The 19,256-nt window shown below is 39.6% G+C and overlaps 1 protein-coding gene across 2 annotated transcripts in view; it reads right to left on the reverse strand.

Annotated features, from left to right (window-relative positions):
- NOX1 (NADPH oxidase 1) overlaps positions 1 to 19,256 on the reverse strand; it is a 179,223-nt gene that overhangs the window by 6,223 nt on the left and 153,744 nt on the right. Inside the window, exons 1-12 of one of the 2 annotated variants that reach the window (XM_070291086.1) lie at positions 18,048 to 18,645; positions 15,469 to 15,564; positions 5,831 to 5,941; positions 5,280 to 5,364; positions 4,800 to 4,945; positions 4,515 to 4,696; positions 4,295 to 4,427; positions 2,860 to 2,952; positions 1,593 to 1,828; positions 1,214 to 1,376; positions 676 to 822; positions 291 to 415 (exon numbers count right to left, since the gene is read on the reverse strand). In XM_070291086.1, the coding sequence (XP_070147187.1) occupies positions 291 to 415; positions 676 to 822; positions 1,214 to 1,376; positions 1,593 to 1,828; positions 2,860 to 2,952; positions 4,295 to 4,427; positions 4,515 to 4,696; positions 4,800 to 4,945; positions 5,280 to 5,364; positions 5,831 to 5,941; positions 15,469 to 15,564; positions 18,048 to 18,059 (1,529 nt within the window). In that variant the 5' untranslated portion in view covers positions 18,060 to 18,645. Of the gene's footprint in view, positions 1 to 290; positions 416 to 675; positions 823 to 1,213; positions 1,377 to 1,592; positions 1,829 to 2,859; positions 2,953 to 4,294; positions 4,428 to 4,514; positions 4,697 to 4,799; positions 4,946 to 5,279; positions 5,365 to 5,830; positions 5,942 to 15,468; positions 15,565 to 18,047; positions 18,646 to 18,979; positions 19,135 to 19,256 lie in introns of those variants that run through there. The other variant, XM_070291085.1, reaches the window with a different exon arrangement.

Below are 19,256 nucleotides of genomic sequence, written 5' to 3' on the forward strand. Positions count from 1 at the left end.
GAATGATTCTAGTTCTCTCTTTTATTTGGTAATACAACCAGAACTGAGTTTCTTTGCCTCACTGTTCAAATGCAGGTGGGGACAACAAACTTCTTCTCATCAATTACAAGATCAAGACCCCTATTTGGCTGAAATCTCAGATGAAATTTCCTCACTTTTAAGCAAGAATCTAAGATTGGTGCAAATAGTTTTAGCCCCAGAGATCTTTTCCCAAGAGTCTTCAACATGCTGTAATACTTTTCCTAAACCTAATTCTGCAAAATCAACCAACTAGAGGAGAATACACTTACTTGGGGTGAGCGGTAGCTATTGTAGAGAACTCATTGTCCCACTTAGGTCTCCCAAAGAAGGTTTTCTGTTTCAGACCTGTCAGGATGTCATTGGCCTTATCAAAGTTTAGTGCTGCATGACCAGCCTGGAGTTGGAGAAACAGGAAGTTAGAAAAAGCAGGTCTTGATAGCTGCCCTTCCTTCAGCCACTTTTTTTTTAATTTTTTTAATTTTAAAATCTTTAATTCTTACATGTGTTCCCAAACATGAACCTTCAGCCACTTTTAAACATGGGTGTGAAGGTGAGAGCAGGTAGGAAATCATAAGATATGATTATTTCTGCTCAGCATGCATTATGTTTAATCTGACCTTCATCTTAAGGAATTAGTGTGTTGTTTGAACTCACAAAGTTGCTGTCCCATCCGGTGAGAAAGAGACGGTAGTTTAGAAAACCCACTTTGCCTAACTCCTCCATCTCCTGTTCCAGGGAAGCCAATAGGTCATTGAACCAAGAAAAAGCACCCATCTCCCTGCAGATCCAGTAGAAATAGATCTGGAATCAGCAAAAGAGAATATAGCCTTATTAAGTGCCTCTTACAATGTGCACTATGGTGACATGATTATGCACATATACACTATATTTGTTGATCAAGTCTAAGAGTGACCTGGAAAAAATCACTTCTACAGAGCTGCTGACCTCAAGTGGCATTAATATCCAGAGTCCTGACAAGTTCCCTTATGGAAAGAGCTCAAACATCAGCTTCAGTTCAAGGTGCTTTTAAACTCCAGTTGAAGATGAAGAGCCAGTTCTTATGGCAAGTCTGCAGAAGCGGATGCCTTGGCTAGGAGAGGTTACTCTCTTACTAATTGTAAAATGCTTAGCCCATGAAAACCATGGACCTGTCAGGCTCAGACCAGATGAAAAATGTTACTCAGGAGTGTACCTTTTGTGTTTTGAGGTTCTGATCTGCATGCTGAAATTTGTACCAGATGGATTTCAAGATAGAAGCAAAGGGGGTAACCCCAATTCCCACTCCAACCAACACAGCCACTTCATACTGGAAAACATCCTCACTGGCAGTGCCAAAAGGTCCGTCCACCTGGATCCTGGCAGAAAGCAAAAGACAATGGGCAAAAGTGAAGTCTCACCTCTACCTGCAACCTCAAACGTCTTCCCAGAGGCATATGCTCCACGGCTCATTGTTGCTTGTTTATTTTAATCATATTCCATTTTCACCAGACTTAAGGTTCAGTGATGAATTACCTTCTCTTTTCTGCCTGTCTGCATTCTGGTCTGGGTCTCTACTGCTCTTAAGGACCTACCTGGGAACTGGCGAATACTGTTTTTCAAAAGTCCTTATGAGAGTTTCTGTCCAGTCCCCCACTGCTCGGATATGAATGGAGAAGAAGTCTTCCTCTGGAGCAGAGGTCAGGGTAAAGGGATGCCACTCCAGGTTAGAGATTGAGGGGCAATTAACAAAAATATACTGTCCCACTTCCATACTGAAGCCATGCTTGTGCATCTGCAATTCCAAAACTTTGGATGGGTGCATGACAACCTATGAACAAAGCACAGAGGCCAAAAGAGGCAAATTCAAATGGCAACAGGGACAAGCAGATAAAGTAAATGGGTAAAGCTGGAGGGCTGGTGATGACAGTAAATTGCAAAGAACTCCTTTCTGAATGGGGCAGCAATTACCAAGTGCAGACAATGGTTGCACTATGGAGTGGAGATTCAGCATTATAAAGTTGCTTGATTCTTCAAGAGAGGCTAGAAATGCCAGTTTTAAATTGAAGCATAGTTGATTTACAATATTGTGTTAGTTTCAGGTATATAGCAAAGTGATTCAGTTACTATTTTCAGATTAAATTCCATTCTATCTTGTTACAAAATATTGAATACAGTTCCCTGTGCTATACCTGGATAAGCTGGAAAACCAACAAGAAATGACATTTTTTTTATGTGAAAGCCTCCATCCAGATTTCTAAATGTTAGCGACCAATTCAACTTTCTAAACAATCAGTGTAAGGGCCAAACAAAATATGTCCGTGGGCTAGATTGTTGTTGCAGTTCATTTGCTCAGTCATGTCTGACATTTTGCAACCCCATGGACATGCCAGGATTCCCTGTCCTTCACCATCTCCTGGAGTTTGCTCAAACTCATGTCCATTGAGTCGGTGATGCTACCCAACCATCTCATCCTTTGTCATCCCCTTCTCCTCCTGCCCTCAATCTTTTCCCAGCATTAGGGTCTTTTCCAATGAGTCAGCTCTCCGTATCAGGTGGCCAAAGTGTTGGAGAAGGGAATGGCTACCCACTCTAGTATTCTTGCTTGGTGAATCCCATGGACAGAGGAGCCTGACAGGCTACAGAGATATGGTGTAGACTGCCTGTCAGCAACTTCTGACATAGACCCATGCTGATGATTTCTGCCAAACCTCTCCAGTTCTGTCCAGCACCAGAGGAACTCAAATATATTGCCCTCAAGTTATTTTTTATTCCTGTGAAGGTGACAACATGGCAGTTTATTTCTATAATCAGGAAGAACAGAACTCTTAGCACAGTAAGAAGAAAGTGCATATTCTTTACCTTGGTAATCACAACCTTCTGCTGAGAGCGGTAAAATCGAAGGATCCTTTCAAAGATGTAAAGAATGCCTGGTGCAAGGATCCATTTCCAAGACTGCACACAGAGACAATAAAAAGCGAGGTTACACACTAATCTCTTCTCTAGGATTTATTTGTGTAGCAGTTCATTCCTTCATTCAATAAATAAATATTCTTGAGTGACGTATATCATTATTAAGCCACTAATTTCACCAAAACTTGAAGATGGAAATGGAAAAGAGTGATCTACAACAGTTTTATTAATCTGTTACTCATAAAGCAGATCATTTCCTGAAATTTTACAAGTCTCACCAGGAAACAAGAGAAAAGCACAGAAATAAACTACATGGTAATAATATATATTTTTAAATATAGTCATTAAGACAGTATGGTAATTTTTAAATTATATTTAAAGTTTAATTTTAAGAATCTAAGGCTGGGACTTCCTTGGTGGCCCAGTGGTTGGGACTTCACCTTTCAATGCAAGAGGCATGGTTTCGATCCCTGGTCAAGGAGCTAAGATCTTGCATGCCTCTCAGTCAAAAAACCAAAACATGAAACAGAAGCAATGCTGTAAAGACTTAAAAAAAATAACTGAAGACTCTCTTCCAGGACAACTTGTCCAGTCTGAAAAGCCAACAAAGAAGGTTGATGTGAAATAGAAGCAGATGATTAAAAACAAGGCAAACAAAAAATTGTGTGGCTCACACTATTGATAACAGCAATATATAAAATTTGGTATTTATTCATCACCTCTTTTCTCAGGTGCTCAAAACATCTAACATAGTACCCTGAGGGTATTATGCAAAGTTAAATAAGTCAGAGAAAGACAAATACCACATGATTTCACTTACATGTGGAATCTAAAAAGCAAAACAAATGAACAAACAAAACGGAAACAGATTCATTGATACAGAGAAGAGATTGGTGATGCCAGAAGGGGCATGGGGGAAATGCATAACATAGGTGAGGAGATTAAAAGGTACAAACTTTCCGTTATAAAATAAGTCATGGAGATGTAATGTACTGAGGAATATAGTCAATAATATTTTAATAACTCTCTATGGTGACAGATGGCATCTTATTACAGTGATCATTTTGTAATATATAAAAATACCAAATCACTCTGTTGTACACTTGAAACTAATATATACGGTAAGTCAATTATACTTCAATTTGGAAAAAAAAAAGTTGAACTCAAAAACAAAGTAGTAAGGGAGAGCTGGAAGGTGAGGGAAATTGGGAGATGCTGGTCAAAAAGTACAAGCATTCAGCCATAAGATGAATAACCTATAGCATATGTCCTCCATAGGAGTCAGCACCAGGCTGAACTAATAATGATTATAAGATGAGTGATAATAACAACAATGACAATAACATCTCCTAGCAAGAGTCTACTATCCTTGTCCTGGTCGTACCTCAGCAGGGAGCCCTTCAAACTGGGGAGGCTTGCAGTGGGAGGCAGGATCATCCCACTTCTCAAAAAACTCTGCACACTTGTGAGGATGATTCTCAGCCATGCTCTCTTCTGTTTGACCTCGGACAATTCCACTGAGGCAGAAAAAAGGACAATATGTGGCAAAGAATTATACAAGATCAGGAACTAGGGCATGAAAAATGGGAGTTTGAGGACCTTACCCAAGACCATGAATTCCTAAGCCAATGAAGTAGATGATAAAAATGTGGTGTGTATACCAGAAGACCTCAAAATAACTCCTCCGGATGAATTCCATAGCTGAAGTCACCATGAGAACCAGAGCCACTGTGATGATCACTCCAGTGAGACCAGCAATGCTGGTGAATGTCACATACACCACTGTCTATGAAAGGAGAAATTTCAGCCAGACACAATGTCCACCAAGGACACCATGACCTTCCTGCTCATGTTCAGATCCCACATGCTTTTCCCTTGAATCAACTCACTGTATTTGGGGACTGGATGGGATTTAGCCATGAATAATTCTCCTGATGAGGTAGGTTGGAGAGAATGGAAGCAAGGGATCCATCTGTGGCCTGTCTGCTTCTGCTATATCGTTCAAGGTTAAACAGGTGTGCAATGATGTGAATAGCTAAATGGAAAGATGGAAAGGAATGTGAAAGTTGTCTCAGAAACATCATGGCAGGCATGCCTCACTAGAAAGGGAAAATCCTACATGTGGTACCAAGCAGAATGGTGAGTCCGCATAAAGTGCCCAATAATAATTACAGAGAGAATTAAGAATTTTTGTCATATTCACTCCCAAAGGAATAGAATGTAAATTCCATGAAAGCAGGTCTAAAATGGTGCCTGGCAAATAGTGCCAGGTATTCAGTAAATATATTTTGAATGTTTATACACATGGATGAATGAAACTAGATTCTGAATGTCTGGAAGCCAGCAGGTTCATCCGTTTCCCCAGTTACCTGTGTGTAGGCAGATCATATATCCCACCAGTTTGTGGAAGGAGAGGTTGTGATCCAGCTGCTTTCTCAGGGTACTCCTATAAAACTACAAATGTGAAATGATCATGGTGAGGTATCTCCAGGCAGCTTTATGAAATTCACTATACGGCCTTCCCTGGTGGCTCAGATGGTAAAGAATCTGCCTGCAGTGCAGGAGACACAGGTTCAATCCCTGGGTTGCGAAGATACCCCGGAGAAAGAAATGGCTACCCACTCCAGTATTCTTGCCTGGAAAATTCCAAGGACAGTGGAGCCTGGGACCCTACAGTCCGTGGTATCGCAAAGAGTTGGACACAACTGAGCAATTACGACTTTCACCTTCAATATATAACCAACATGTCTTACATAAAGCATGCCAATACCCACCCACTCTTGCTCACCCCCTAACCTCACCCCCCAAAGGAGATCTCTGGCTTCCATTCCTAGGGGCTTGGTGTTGAGCTGTCCTACTGAGCTGTACAGAGTCTTTTGTCTTTAATGTGAAAAATGACCTACAAGTAGTTAGGACTCACTGAGCAGGTGCCTCTCAGGAAAGACAGCAAATTTCGACACACGGGAAGAAGGATCAGCATGCTGTTAAAATTCAAGCAGCGAGCAGAGGCTCGGGCCCAGGCCAGCGCTGACTAGAACAGAGGAGACAAGAAACCATCAGCTGCTTCATCTCTTTATCTAGCAGGTGAGCACGAGCCTGGTCCACTTGTCTGAGACCCGGACAATGAGTCCAAACTTTCTGTTTACAAATGACAGAAAAATTGCTGAATTTAATATTGAATTGAGAAATCCTCTTGACAGTGGTTTTGAAATGTTTGACTACACATTTATCAATATGAAAGAGAACAGGATTTAATGATTTGACAAATAAATTCTATGAATGTAACACTTTGCATTCAGGATTTTTGCTTAATACAGTCAATTGTGAATTTAGTTCATCATTTGTAAAACAATCTTGAATATATATATTGCATTTTAAATATAGCTTAGATATTTTGAGTTATAATTATAGTGACTATTTTTCTCTTTTCTATACTTTCTAATGTTGCAGTTATAAGTATGCAATAATCATGTAATAAAAACAATAAAAAATTAACTTTATATTTAAGATCTTTAATAACTGAAAAAAACAAAACAAAGAAACCTCTCAGAGTAAAAATTTAAACTTAGGTAGAGATTTGAGAAGGGAGAACTTCTAAGAATAGAATTTCAAAATGATTTCCTTGGGTGGTCAGGCAACATACATCATCAGTTCAGTTCAGTTTAGTTCAGTCACTCAGTCATGTCCATCTCTTTGTGACCCTATGAACTGTAGCACACCAGGCCTCCCTGTCCATCACCAACTCGCAGAGTTTACACAAACTCATGTCCATTGAGTCTGTGATGCCATATAACCATCTCATCCTCTGTCGTCCCCTTCTCCTCCTGCCCTCAATCTTTCCCAGCATGAAGGTCTTTTCAAATGAGTCAGCTCTTTGCATCAGGTGGCCAAAGTATTGGAGTTTAAGCTTTAACACCAGTCCTTCCAATGAACATCCAAGACAGATTTCCCCTAGGATGGACTGGTTGGATCTCCCTGCAGTCCAAGGGACTCTCAAGAGTCTTCTCAAACACCACAGTTCAAAAGCATCAATTCTTCTGCACTCAGCCCTATTTATAGTCCAACTCTCACATCCATACATGACCACTGGAAAAACCATAGCCTTGACTAGATGGACCTTTGTTGGCAAAGTAATATCTCTGCTTTTGAATATGCTATCTAGGTTGGTCATAATTTTCCTTCCAAGGAGTAAGCGTCTTTTAATTTCATGGCTGCAGTCACCATCTGCAGTGATTTTGGAGCCCCCCAAAATAAAGTCAGCCACTGTTTCCACTGTTTCCCCATCTATCTGCCATGAAGTAATGGGACCAGATGCCATGATCTTCGTTTTCTGAATGTTGAGCTTTAAGCCAACTTTTTCACTCTCCTCTTTCAATTGCATTAAGAGACTCTTTAGTTCTTCTTCACTTTCTGCCATAAGGGTGGTGTCATCTGCATATCTGAGGTTATTGATATTTCTTGTGGCAATCTTAATTCCAGCTTGTGCTTATTCCAGCCCACTGTTTCTCATGATGTACTCTGCATAGAAGTTAAATAAGCAGGGTGACAATATACAGCCTTGTTGTACTCCTTTTCCTATTTGGAACTGGTCTGTTGTTCCATGTCAAGTTCTAACTGTTGCTTCCTGACCTGCATACAGATTTCTCAAGAGGCAGGTCAGGTGGTCTGGTATTCCCATCTCTTTCAGAATTTTCCACAGTTTATTGTGATGCACACAGTCAAAGGCTTTGGCATAGTCAATAAAGCAGAAATCGATATTTTTCCTGAACTCTCTTGCTTTTTCGATGATCAGCGGATGTTGGCAATTTGATCTTTGGTTCCTCTGCCTTTTCTAAAACCAGCTTGAACACCTGGAAATTCATGGTTCATGTATTGCTGAAGCCTGGCTTGGAGAATGTTGAGCCTTACTTAGCTAGCATGTGAGATGAGTGAAATTGTGTGGTAGTTTGAGCATTCTTTGGCATTGGAATGAAAACTGATCTTTTCCAGTCCTGTGGACACTGCTGAGTTTTGCAAATTTGCTGGTATATTGAGTGCAGCACATTTACAGCAACATCTCTCAAGATTTGAAATAGCTCAACTGGAATTCCATCACCTCCACTAGCTTTGTTTGTAGTGATGCTTCCTAAGGCCCACTTGACTTCACACTCCAGGATGTCTGGCTCTAGGTGAGTGATCACAGTGTCGTGATTATCTGGGTCGTGAAGATCTTTTTTGTACAGTTCTGTGTATTCTTGCCGCCTCTTCTTAATATCTTCTGCTTCTGTTAGGTCCATACCATTTCTATCCTTTATTGAGCCCATCTTTGCATGAAATGTTCCCTTGGTATCTCTAATTTTCTTGAAGAAATCTCTAGTCTTTCCGATTCTATTGTTTTCCTCTATTTCTTTGCACTGATCACTGAGGAAGGCTTTCTTATCTCTCCTTGCTATTCTTTGGAACTCTGCACTCAAATGGGTATATCTTTCCTTTTCTCCTTTGCTTTTCGCCTCTCTTCTTTTCACAGCTATTTGTAAGACCTCCTCAGACAGCCATTTTGATCTTTTGCATTAGTTTTTCTTGGGGATGGTCTTGCTCCCTGTCTCCTGTACAATGTCACAAACCTCCATCCATAGTTCACCAGGTACTCGTCTATTAGATCTAGACCCTTAAATCTATTTCTCACTTCTACTGTATAATCATAATGGATTTGATTTAGGTCATACCTGAATGGTTTAGTGGTTTTCTCCACTTTCTTCGACTTAAGTCGGAATTTGGCAATAAGGAGTTCATGATCTGAGCCACAGTCAGCTCCTGGTCTTGTTTTTGCTGACTGTATAGAGCTTCTTCATCTTTGGCTGCAAAGAATATAATCAAACTGATTTCAGGGTTGACCATCTGGTGATGTCCATGTGTAGAGTCTTCTCTTGTGTTTTTGGAAGAGGGTTTTTGGTATGACCAGTGTGTTCTCTTGGCAAAACTCTATTAGTCTTTGCCCTGCTTCATTCTGTACTCCAAGCCCAAATTTGTCTGTTACTCCAAGTGTTTCTTGACTTCATACTTTTGCATTCCAGTCCCCTATAATAAAAAGGACATCCTTTTGTGTGTTAGTTCTAAAAGGTCTTGTAGGTCTTCTAGAAGCATTCAACTTCAGCTTCTTCAGTGTTACTGGTAGCGGCATAGACTTGGATAACTGTGATATTGAATGGATTGCCTTGGAGACGAACAGAGATCATTCTGTCGTTTTTGAGATTGCCTCCAAGTATCGCATTTTGGACTGTTTTGTTGACTGTGATGGCTACTCCATTTCCTCTAAGGGATTCCTGCCCACAGTAGTAGATATAATGGTCATCTGAGTTAAATTCACCCACTCCAGTCCATTTTAATTCACTGATTCATAGAATGTTGATGTTCATTCTTGCCATCTCCTGTTTGACCACTTCCAATTTGCCTTGATTCATGGACCTAACATTCCAGGTTCCTATGCAATATTGCTCTTTACAGCATCGGACCTTGCTTCTATCACCAGTCACATCCACAACTGGGTGTTGTTTTTGCTTTGGCTCCATCCCTTCATTCTTTCTGGAGTTATTTCTCCATTGATCTCCAGTAGCATATTGGGCACCTACCGACCTGGGGAGTTCATCTTTCAGTGTCCTATCTTTTTGCCTTTTCATACTGTTCATGGGGTTCTCAAGGCAAGAATACTGAAGTGGTTTGCCATTCCTTTCTCCAGCGGATCACATCTGATCTAATAGTAGAAGCTGCCAGAAAAGGAGACAAGGAATCAGTGCTTCAAAGTAATGAGCCAAGAAACAGGCTTGATTAGATATAGACTGACAGAATATGTTCAACTCTGTGGTAGCTAATTTTGATTTCTCTCCTCAACTGTACAACTGGTCTCTGAGTCAGCTCCATGTACTTGGGACTGCATACAATGTAGTATGACAATTTCACAGCAGCAAGAAAGGTGGTGGCAGCAGCCAGACAATTTTTGTTGCACTTCATCTGACTGGCCAGCCTTACATTTTTGCCTGTCAATGACTTGCTAAAAGGAAGAAGATGAGGCAGAGTTAACGATTTCTTTGCCTTTTTCTTGGAAAAGGAAATGGCGATCCCGTCCAGTATTCTTGCCTGAAGAATCCCAAGGACAGAGAAGCCTGGCAGCCTGAAGTCCATGGAGTGTCAAAGAGTTAGACATGACTTAGAGACTAAACAACAACAACTAAAGAAGCAGATAGATATTACTCTATCACAAATTTGTTTTATTGTATATTTTGATTATATTTCAATATAATTGGTTTCTATTATAATCCCATGTATTTTATTAACTATGTTTAAAAATATTATTCTGAAAGGGAGTTGGTAGGTAGGCTTCACTAGACAGAGTAATCCATGGTATTGAAAAAGGACCCCTCTAGTTATGCAATTGGTTTTTACAATAAACAATTTGTCACTGACTTTGGATCAGGAAGATCCCCTGGAGTAGGAAATGGCAACAATGGAAAATTCCATGGACAGAGGAGCCTGATGGGCTACAGTCCATGGGTTCACAAGAGTCAGACATGACTGAGCAACTAAATCATCACCACCACCCACTGTTTTCTAATAATCTTTTTGGCACAATGACTATTTTTCCATACAACCTAAACCCAGACAACATGACACTGGTTTAATAAGCCAGGTCAAGATCTGCCTACATCCATAATGGCTTACAATGTCTGGCAGTACAGTGAACATGAGCTGCCCTACTGTTTTCCATTTCTGACTCTTCCACATGACCTGTGTTTTCTCCCTCTGCTGAGTCACACCCCAACTGTTTTCGGTAGAGATAGCCTGTTCTGTTTCTGAGTAAATTTCCTCTGCTCATCTCAAAGATCCTGCATTTCCATATTAGTTCCCACCGCTTGCTTATTTGAATCACAGAGGTTCCTTAAAGCTAAAATTGACAATTGAATTGAAAAATATAGGACTACAATTTCACAGCTTCATATTCTGTTGACGATATCTGTATGGGATGGTTTTTTTTCAGAGAAAATCTTTTTTTCCCCCATAGCTGCACATTGAAATACACCAATTTATGTTCACTTTTCAACACTAACAATAACTGATGTTTTAATTCAATTGCAGCTGTCATTAATGCTTCATTGACTATGGATTTAAACGCATTCCTCAGAATAAAATAACTCTGTATTTTCCTAAAGGAAGCATAAATTTAAGACATACCCTTGGGAGTGAGTAAATAAATTATGGTGCTTCAATGCCATGAACTGTTATTCTCTTAAAAGAATGAGTGTTATCTATATGCAATAGTGTAAGGCTGGTAAATGCTTCACAACCAGTTTTCAGGGGAAGGGAGATTCTTGATTTCCAGTGTTTGTCAATTTGCCTGTTGTAAATACTCCCACTATGGCAGATTTCAAGATACCAGCCTTATGTCATTAAACAACACTGGATGTAGGGTTGGGAAGAGATGCACAACTGGCAACTGCATGCTGGCATGAGCTAGTTCCAGCACATCATTGGTTATGTACTTGCATGGAGAGATAGCTGAGAAACATAAAGTGTGAGAAGAAATTCCCAGCCAATATCTACAATGTGATCCTTTTTTTACTTTGGTTAATTTTTTTAAAAAGTGTCCTATTGAATGTGTTTATCAAAACTCATAGAAGCATACACCAAAAAGAGCAAGTTTTACTGTTTATATGGAATAAGTGAATAAAAATATTACCTTTCTCAAAAACAAAACCTATATGTCTGATGCATCTGTGAGTATACGTCAGTGTACACAAGTCGAACAATTAACAAAGGTTATCTCCACGGAATGTGATGGGAGAGTGATTTTCACATTTTATTCTACCACTTCTATATCATTTGATCTCCTTGAAAGCAGTATCATGTATAGTTAATTTTTTATAGAAAGGATTTTACAAAATGAAATCTCCACAGGATATCAGCATGATTCATTTTTCTGCTGCTGACTTTTTGATCATAAAGCAATTCTGTTAATAGTTAGTCACATTTATTATATCATTCTCTTAGTAAAAAACTATTTTTTAAACAAATTAACACTTCCTTTGGAGTTATAGTTTCCAAAGAAAGATCAAGGACCAACATTTAAAATGGAAAACAGCAGGGTGAAATAAGTCTGAACAGAACATTCAAATGAGTTGTGATCTCAAGACGAATCGTTTGATTATGAAGAAACAAGGATTTTTAAAATGGACAAGCTGTCTTTATTTTTTAAAGTTCTTTTTTAAAATATAAATTTATTTATTTTAATTGGAGGTTAATTACTTTACAATATTGTATTGGTTTTGCCACACATCAACATGAATCTGCCACAGGTATACACGTGTTCCCCATCCTGAACCCCCCTCCCTCCTCCCTCCCCGTACCATCCCTCTGGGTCGTCTCAGTGCACCAGCCCCAAGCATCCAGTATCATGCATCGAACCTGGACTGGCAATTCGTTTCATATATGTTATTATACATGTTTCAATGCCATTCTCCCAAATCATCCCACCCACCCACTCTCCCACAAAGACTATTCTATACATCTGTGTCTCTTTTGCTGTCTCACATACAAGGTTATCATTACCATCTTTCTAAATTCCATATATATGCATTAGTATACTGTATTGGTGTTTTTCTTTCTGGCTTACTTCAGTCTGTATAATCGGCTCCAGTTTCATCCACCTCATTAGAACTGATTCAAATGTATTCTTTTTAATGGCTGAGTAATACTCCATTGTGTATATGTACCACTGCTTTCTTATCCTTTCATCTGCTGGTGGACATCTAGGTTGCTTCCATGTCCTGGCTATTATAAACAATGTTGCGATGAACACTGGGGTAACACGTGTCTCTTTCAACTCAAAGAGGACACTAACAGATGGAGAAATATACCATGCTCATGGATTGGGAGAATCAATAGATTGAAAATGAGCATACTACCCAAAGCAACCTATAGATTCAGTGAAATCCCTATCAAGTTACCAACGGTATTTTTCACAGAACTAGAACAAATAATTTCACAACTTGTATGGAAATACAAAAAACCTCGAACAACCAAAGCAATCTTGAGAAAGAAGAATGGAACTGGAGGAATCAACCTGCCTGACTTCAGGCTCTACTACAAAGCCACAGTCATCAAGACAGTATGGTACTGGCACAAAGACAGAAATATAGATCAATGGAACAAAATAGAAAGCCCAGAGATAAATCCACCACCTATGGACACCTTATCTCTGACAAAGGAGGCAAGAATATACAATGAATTAAAGACAATCTCTTTAACAAGTGGTGCTAGGAAAACTGGTCAACCACTTGTAAAAGAATGAAACTAGAACACTTTCTAACACCATACACAAAAATAAACTCAAAATGGATTAAAGATCTAAATGTAAGACCAGAAACTATAAAACTCCTAGAGGAGAACATAGGCAAAACACTGTCCAACATAAATCACAGTAGGGTCCTCTATGACCCACCTCCGAGAGTAATGGAAATAAAAGCAAAAATAAACAAATCACTACTAATTTAAATTAAAAGTTTCTGCACAACAAAGGAAACTATAAGTAAGGTGAAAAGACAGCCTTCAGAATGGGAGAAAATAATAGCAAACGAAGCAACTGACAAACAACTAATCTCAAAAATATACAAGCAACTCCTCCAGCTCAATTCCAGAAAAATAAACGACCCAATCAAAAAATGGGCCAAAGAACTAAATAGACATTTCTTCAAAGAAGACATACAGATGGCTAACAAACACATGAAAAGATGCTCAACATCACTCAGTATCAGAGAAATGCAAATCAAAACCGCAATAAGGTACCATTTCATGCCAGTCAGAATGGCAGCAATCCAAAAGTCTACAAGCAATAAATGCTGGAGAGGGTGTGGAGAAAAGGGAACCCTCTTACAGTGTTGGTGGGAATGCAAACTAGTGCAGCCACTATGGAAAACAGTGTGGAGATTCCTTAAAAAACTGGAAATAGAACTGCCTTATGACCCAGCAATCCCACTGCTTCGCATACACACAAAGGAAACAAGCTGTACATGTTTAATGTACACTGGGTGAGTCTTCCTGGAAAGCTAATGAAAAAAGGCACCATCAAGATGAAAGTGACTTCTTCAAATCCTTACCTGTTACTGAATAACTGACAAGAGTTAGCAGTCAAATTTGTTTCTTTAACCAGGCAGTGGCCAGATTGATGAGCCTGTAAGAGAACCAATCTCATCTCCAAGCTTCTTGTTCACTTCCATGCCAACGTGCCATACCCACCGCACCCTTCCTCTCCTGTCCTTATAATCTGCTCCTTCCCCAGGCTTCTCCATCCTGTTACTCTGACTTGACCCCATCATTCTACAGGCCTTGAATTTGGCAACACCACCCACTCCACAAAACTCGCCACACCAAGTATCCCTCTTGTTTGATAGGTAGTTTTCTGTGAGATCAGTCCACAGCAATGGTTTTCAAGTTGTTCATTCATTTATTTTCAGCCAAACTCTTTCTTAAAATCATAAGCAGGAATCCATAAGACAGATAAATGCTGCTTTGGTTGATGTAGGGACACTGTCCTGTTAGCTTTCCCCTCACACTCTGCAGGGACACCTGAATTTCTATGGAAACCGGTTCGAAAATTACTCAGTATTTCTTTATTGTGTGTTTTTATTATTGGAGCCATGGAGTATGCCCTGGATAAGGCTGTCAGACTAACAAACAAAAATATAGGATGCTCAGCTAAATTTGAACTTTAAAAAATGAATCATTTTCTGATATGTCCCTGTCTCATGCAATATTTGGAATAAATGATACCCCCAAAAAAATACTTGTTGGGACTTGCCTGGTGTTCCAGTGGTTGAGAGTCCACTTTGCAATGAAGGAGGGGGACACCGGTTCAATCCCTGATGAGGGAACTGGGATTCCACTGCCATGCAGCAACTAAACCCACCCGCCACAGCTACTGAGCCCAGGTGCTACAACTAGAGAGTCCGTGCACCGCAGAGCCACAAGGAGGGATCTCTCATGCCACAACTAATGCCTGACACAGCCAAATAAATAAATACTAACTAAAAAAAAAAGATTCGGGGCTTCCCTGGTGGTCTAGTGGTTAAGAATTCGCCTTGCAATGCAAGGGGCACCTGTTCGATCCCTGGTCCGGGAAGATCCCACGTGTGGTGGAGCAACTAAGTGGCCACAACTATTTGGCATGTGCTCTAGAGCCTGGGAGCTGCAACTACTGAAGCCCAGACGCCCTAGAGCCCATGCTCCACAACAAGAGAAGCCACCATAGTGAGAAGCCTGGCCACTGCAAAGAAGAGTAGCCCTGCCTCAACACAACTAGAGAACAGGCCCACATAGCAGTGAAAACCCAGCACAGCCAAAAATAAATCAGTAAAATAAATAAAACAGATTTGTTATTTTTCTGGAATTCAAATTTACCTGGGTAGCCTGAAGTTTTTTTTTTTCTGGTGACCCTAACCCTAGGGGAAATGAGGGCATTGGGTCACAAAGGAGCCAGAGTTATAGACAAGAAAAAACAGAGATTCCTCACATCACAACTGTGACACTCACCCCCAGTATTTGTCTTGTGTAGTAGTACTTGGTGGCCTTCTCAAATGACAGGAAGGCATGCACAAACAGGAAAACATTCAGCCCCAACCAAGCAACCTAGAGGAAGAAAAATGAAGCAGGAATAAAGTGAAATTTGGGTATGGGAAGGCGTAGATAAGGGGTAAAGAATAGTTTCACCATTTGGCCATTTTGTGTTTATATGTTTTCTTATTTTGGCAGAGGGCATGCACTGCGAGGCATGTGTAATCTTAGTTCCCTGACCAGGGATCTAATCTGTACCTCTGCAGTGAAAGCGCAGATTCCTAGCCACTGGACCATCAGGGAAATCCTATATCTGTTTTCATTTTAAATGAGTAAACAATTTCAAAGTGAGTCAGGACTTCAAGACATGCACTAATGATGCTAATCACCAAGGTCAGCCAATCAAGGCTCATAGGCCAAATCTAGCTCCCCACCTGTTTTGTACAGCCTACAGGCTAAAGAATGGGTTTTATATTTTTTCCCATTTTTAAATGGTTGGAAAAATGAAAAGAAGAATATATTTCATGACATGCAAAAATTATATGAAATTCAAATTCCAGTATCTATAAATACAATGGTATTGGAACTTAGCCACACCTACTTATTTCTGTATTGTTTTATAACTGCTTTTGTGATTCAATGGAAGTGTTGAGAAATTGTGACAGAGAACATATGGCCCGCAAAGCCTAAAATTGTACAATCTAGCCTTTTGCAGAAAACATTCGCCAACTTCTGAACCAGATCATTCAAACTATTAGACCTAAAAGATGGCAACAAGTGAATAAGTGGATTTCTAAAGAAACAAAGAATAAATTCAACATCTGTAACAATACCCATCTGAAGGGAATAAACCTTTCCAGATGGGCCTGCCTCTTTAATTACACCCTGACGTACACTTCCCTGTTTTTTGTTGCAATTCTTTTCTTCAAATTAACCTATCATTGGTGTGGACTCATTTGAGTGCTTAAGACTTTGTCTGTCCCAAGATCTGTCTCCATTGGCAAAGAGAGAAATTTGGAACCTACTCCCCATTGCTTTGGAGAACAAAGTCTGTAATTGATCAGGACTCTAGGGGCACTGGAATACATACCTCTAATATATATCTATGGCCCTAGGATGGTCCAGAACCATCTCAGCCCTATGGGTAGAGAGCCTTTAGTCTAGAATATGGCCCATTCAGATTCCCTAGATCTGGACCAGTCACATACCTGTAGCATCATAACATAGTGATTTGAAGCATGATGTTGGAGTCAAACTCCCTGGGCTCAAATTCTAGTTCCACCACTTTCTAGCTCTGTAATCTTAGATCTGTGATTTAACTTTTCTGAACTTCAATTTCTTTACTTATAAAATGAGGATAATAATAATATCTACACGACAGCCATGCTGTGAATGTTACATGAAATAATACATGTGAAGTGATTAATACAATGCTCGGTGCACTGTACAAGCTCAATAAATTCTGGCTGTGTCATCACCAGACTGGCTTTTCCACTCAATTTCTTACTTCATTCTTTGCCCACACACCCTTTCCAGAGTTGTGTGTCTTCCAGAGATCTTTGACCTTAATGGAAAAAGAGAGGTGAAAGCCACGGATAATTCAAGAGTTGATAAGACAAGGTAGAGAACCTTATTTAGAGAGAGCAAAAATATTTCAGAATCTGACAGGGACACAGAGGCAAAGAACACTGTGTCAGCCAAATAATCAACTGTAAGAAAGATGAATTATGAAATACAGTGACATCTGTAAGGAATTCCATTCCCTTCCCCACCTAGACTATAATTTCCTCCACTATGAATGCAAAAGAAAGTCAAGTAGAAGACCTGGCAGGAAGGAGGAGTAAAAGTATTTTGGGGGTAATTTATTTTTCATTTTAAAAAGATAGCAAAGGAGTACATGTCAGAGATAAGAAGAAGTCTGAGACCTTTGGAGAGATTGGTGCAAGATGGAAAGATATTTAAATCATCATCACCTAAGAGAGGGATTATAAAAAGAGGATTTTAGAGCTAGAAACACTCATATTTATATGTAATCTAGTTTTCCTTAATCCTCCCCCAGCTACAACACAGGTGACCTGAAGTCTAGAGAAGATAAGTAATTTGATCTTGGTCAGTCAGTTAATAGCAGAAAGGAAGCTAGTGTTCAGTTAGAGAGTGTGTTAGGAGAAGGGGATTGTGTGCATGTAGTGTGGTAAAGGAGTTCTGGCTTGAACACTGGGGAGCTGGAATTGAGTGATGGCTCTGCAACCAATTCACTGTGTGACATCTGGATCTTACTTTCCCTTGTAAAATCAAAGAGTTGGTTTCTTTTTGCACTACCTAAAGCCATAGCCACTAACCACATGTGGCAACTAAGTACACGAAATATGTCTAGTTTTAATTGAGATGTGCTGTAAGTATAAAATACACATTGGATTTCAAAAACAGTAAAAATAAAATAATATCAATTATCTCATTAATATTTTCATATTGATTACATGTTTAAAGGATGACATTTTAAATATACTGAGTTAAACAAGATATATTACTGGACATTCATTTCACCATTTTCTTCTTACCTTTTTCAACATAGGTATTCAATTCAGTTCAGTCTCTCAGTCGTGTCCGACTCTTTGGAACCCCATGAACTGTAGCACGCCAGGCCTCCCTGTCCATCACCAACTCCCGGAGTTTACACAAACCCATGTCCATTGAGTCAGTGATGCCATCCAACCATCCCATCCTCTGTCATCCCCTTCTCCTCCTGCCTTCAATCTTTCCCAGTATCAGGGTCTTTTCAAATGAGTCAGCTCTTCACATCAGGTGGCCAGAAAACTGGAGTTTCAGCTTCAGCATTAGTCCTTCCAATGAACACCCAGGATTGATTTCCCCTAAGATGGACTGGTTGGATCTCCTTGTAGTCTAAGGGACTCTCAAGAGTCTTCTCCAACACCACAGTTCAAAAGCATCAATTCTGCACTCAGCCCTCTTTATAGTCCAACTCTCACATCCAAACATAGGTATTAGACAATTTTAAAATTACATATGTGAATTCGCATTATATTTCTAATGGACAGTGCTAAGCCATAATCTCTAAGATCACTTCTACCTCAAACATTCAATGATTTGATGATTTCTTGGTGTGAGCAGGAGAGAAAGAATGGAGAAAATTGAGTGCTTCATAGCAGTAGTTAGAAGTGAAATGGAAAAGAAAAAGAGAAAAAAAAGAAAACAGATTGAAATTCCAAACACTTGTGGTTTATATTCTTGTCTCTTTATCAATCAATTTCTGGAGTTGGACTGATTTCTAAAATACTGAAATACATCATACACATAAAAGTATATTAAACATATATATGCAATCCTAAGACTGGACCTTTCAGTGACAACTGACCTTGAAAAGTTCAATATTGCCATGGAATTCTTCCTTTTTCAGTAACTGTACACATATTAACAAATGTAACATCTCTTTACTCTAAGAGTAATTAATAGAAAGTGAAAAATCACTTACCAGAAACAAAACTGAAAACCAGTGATTAACCACCCAGTTTACCATTGTCAAAAGGTGGTTTGGAGCCTCTGCAGGCAGCAAGGAAGGTTCAGCAGCTTGGATTCTGGAGAGGTTTTTCAGGGTTAGCACCTCTGTCCAGGTCAGAGTCTGTGAAACTTTAATATTGCAGATTACAGAAAGATGCACATCTACCCACAAAGCTTTTGGAAATGAATAAATGCACTCTATCTTCCTCCTCTGGTCAGAACTATGTTACCAGCTTTGGTAAACCAGCCCT

This window comes from Ovis canadensis, chromosome X, assembly GCF_042477335.2.
Source record: "Ovis canadensis isolate MfBH-ARS-UI-01 breed Bighorn chromosome X, ARS-UI_OviCan_v2, whole genome shotgun sequence".
NCBI lineage: Eukaryota > Metazoa > Chordata > Mammalia > Artiodactyla > Bovidae > Ovis > Ovis canadensis.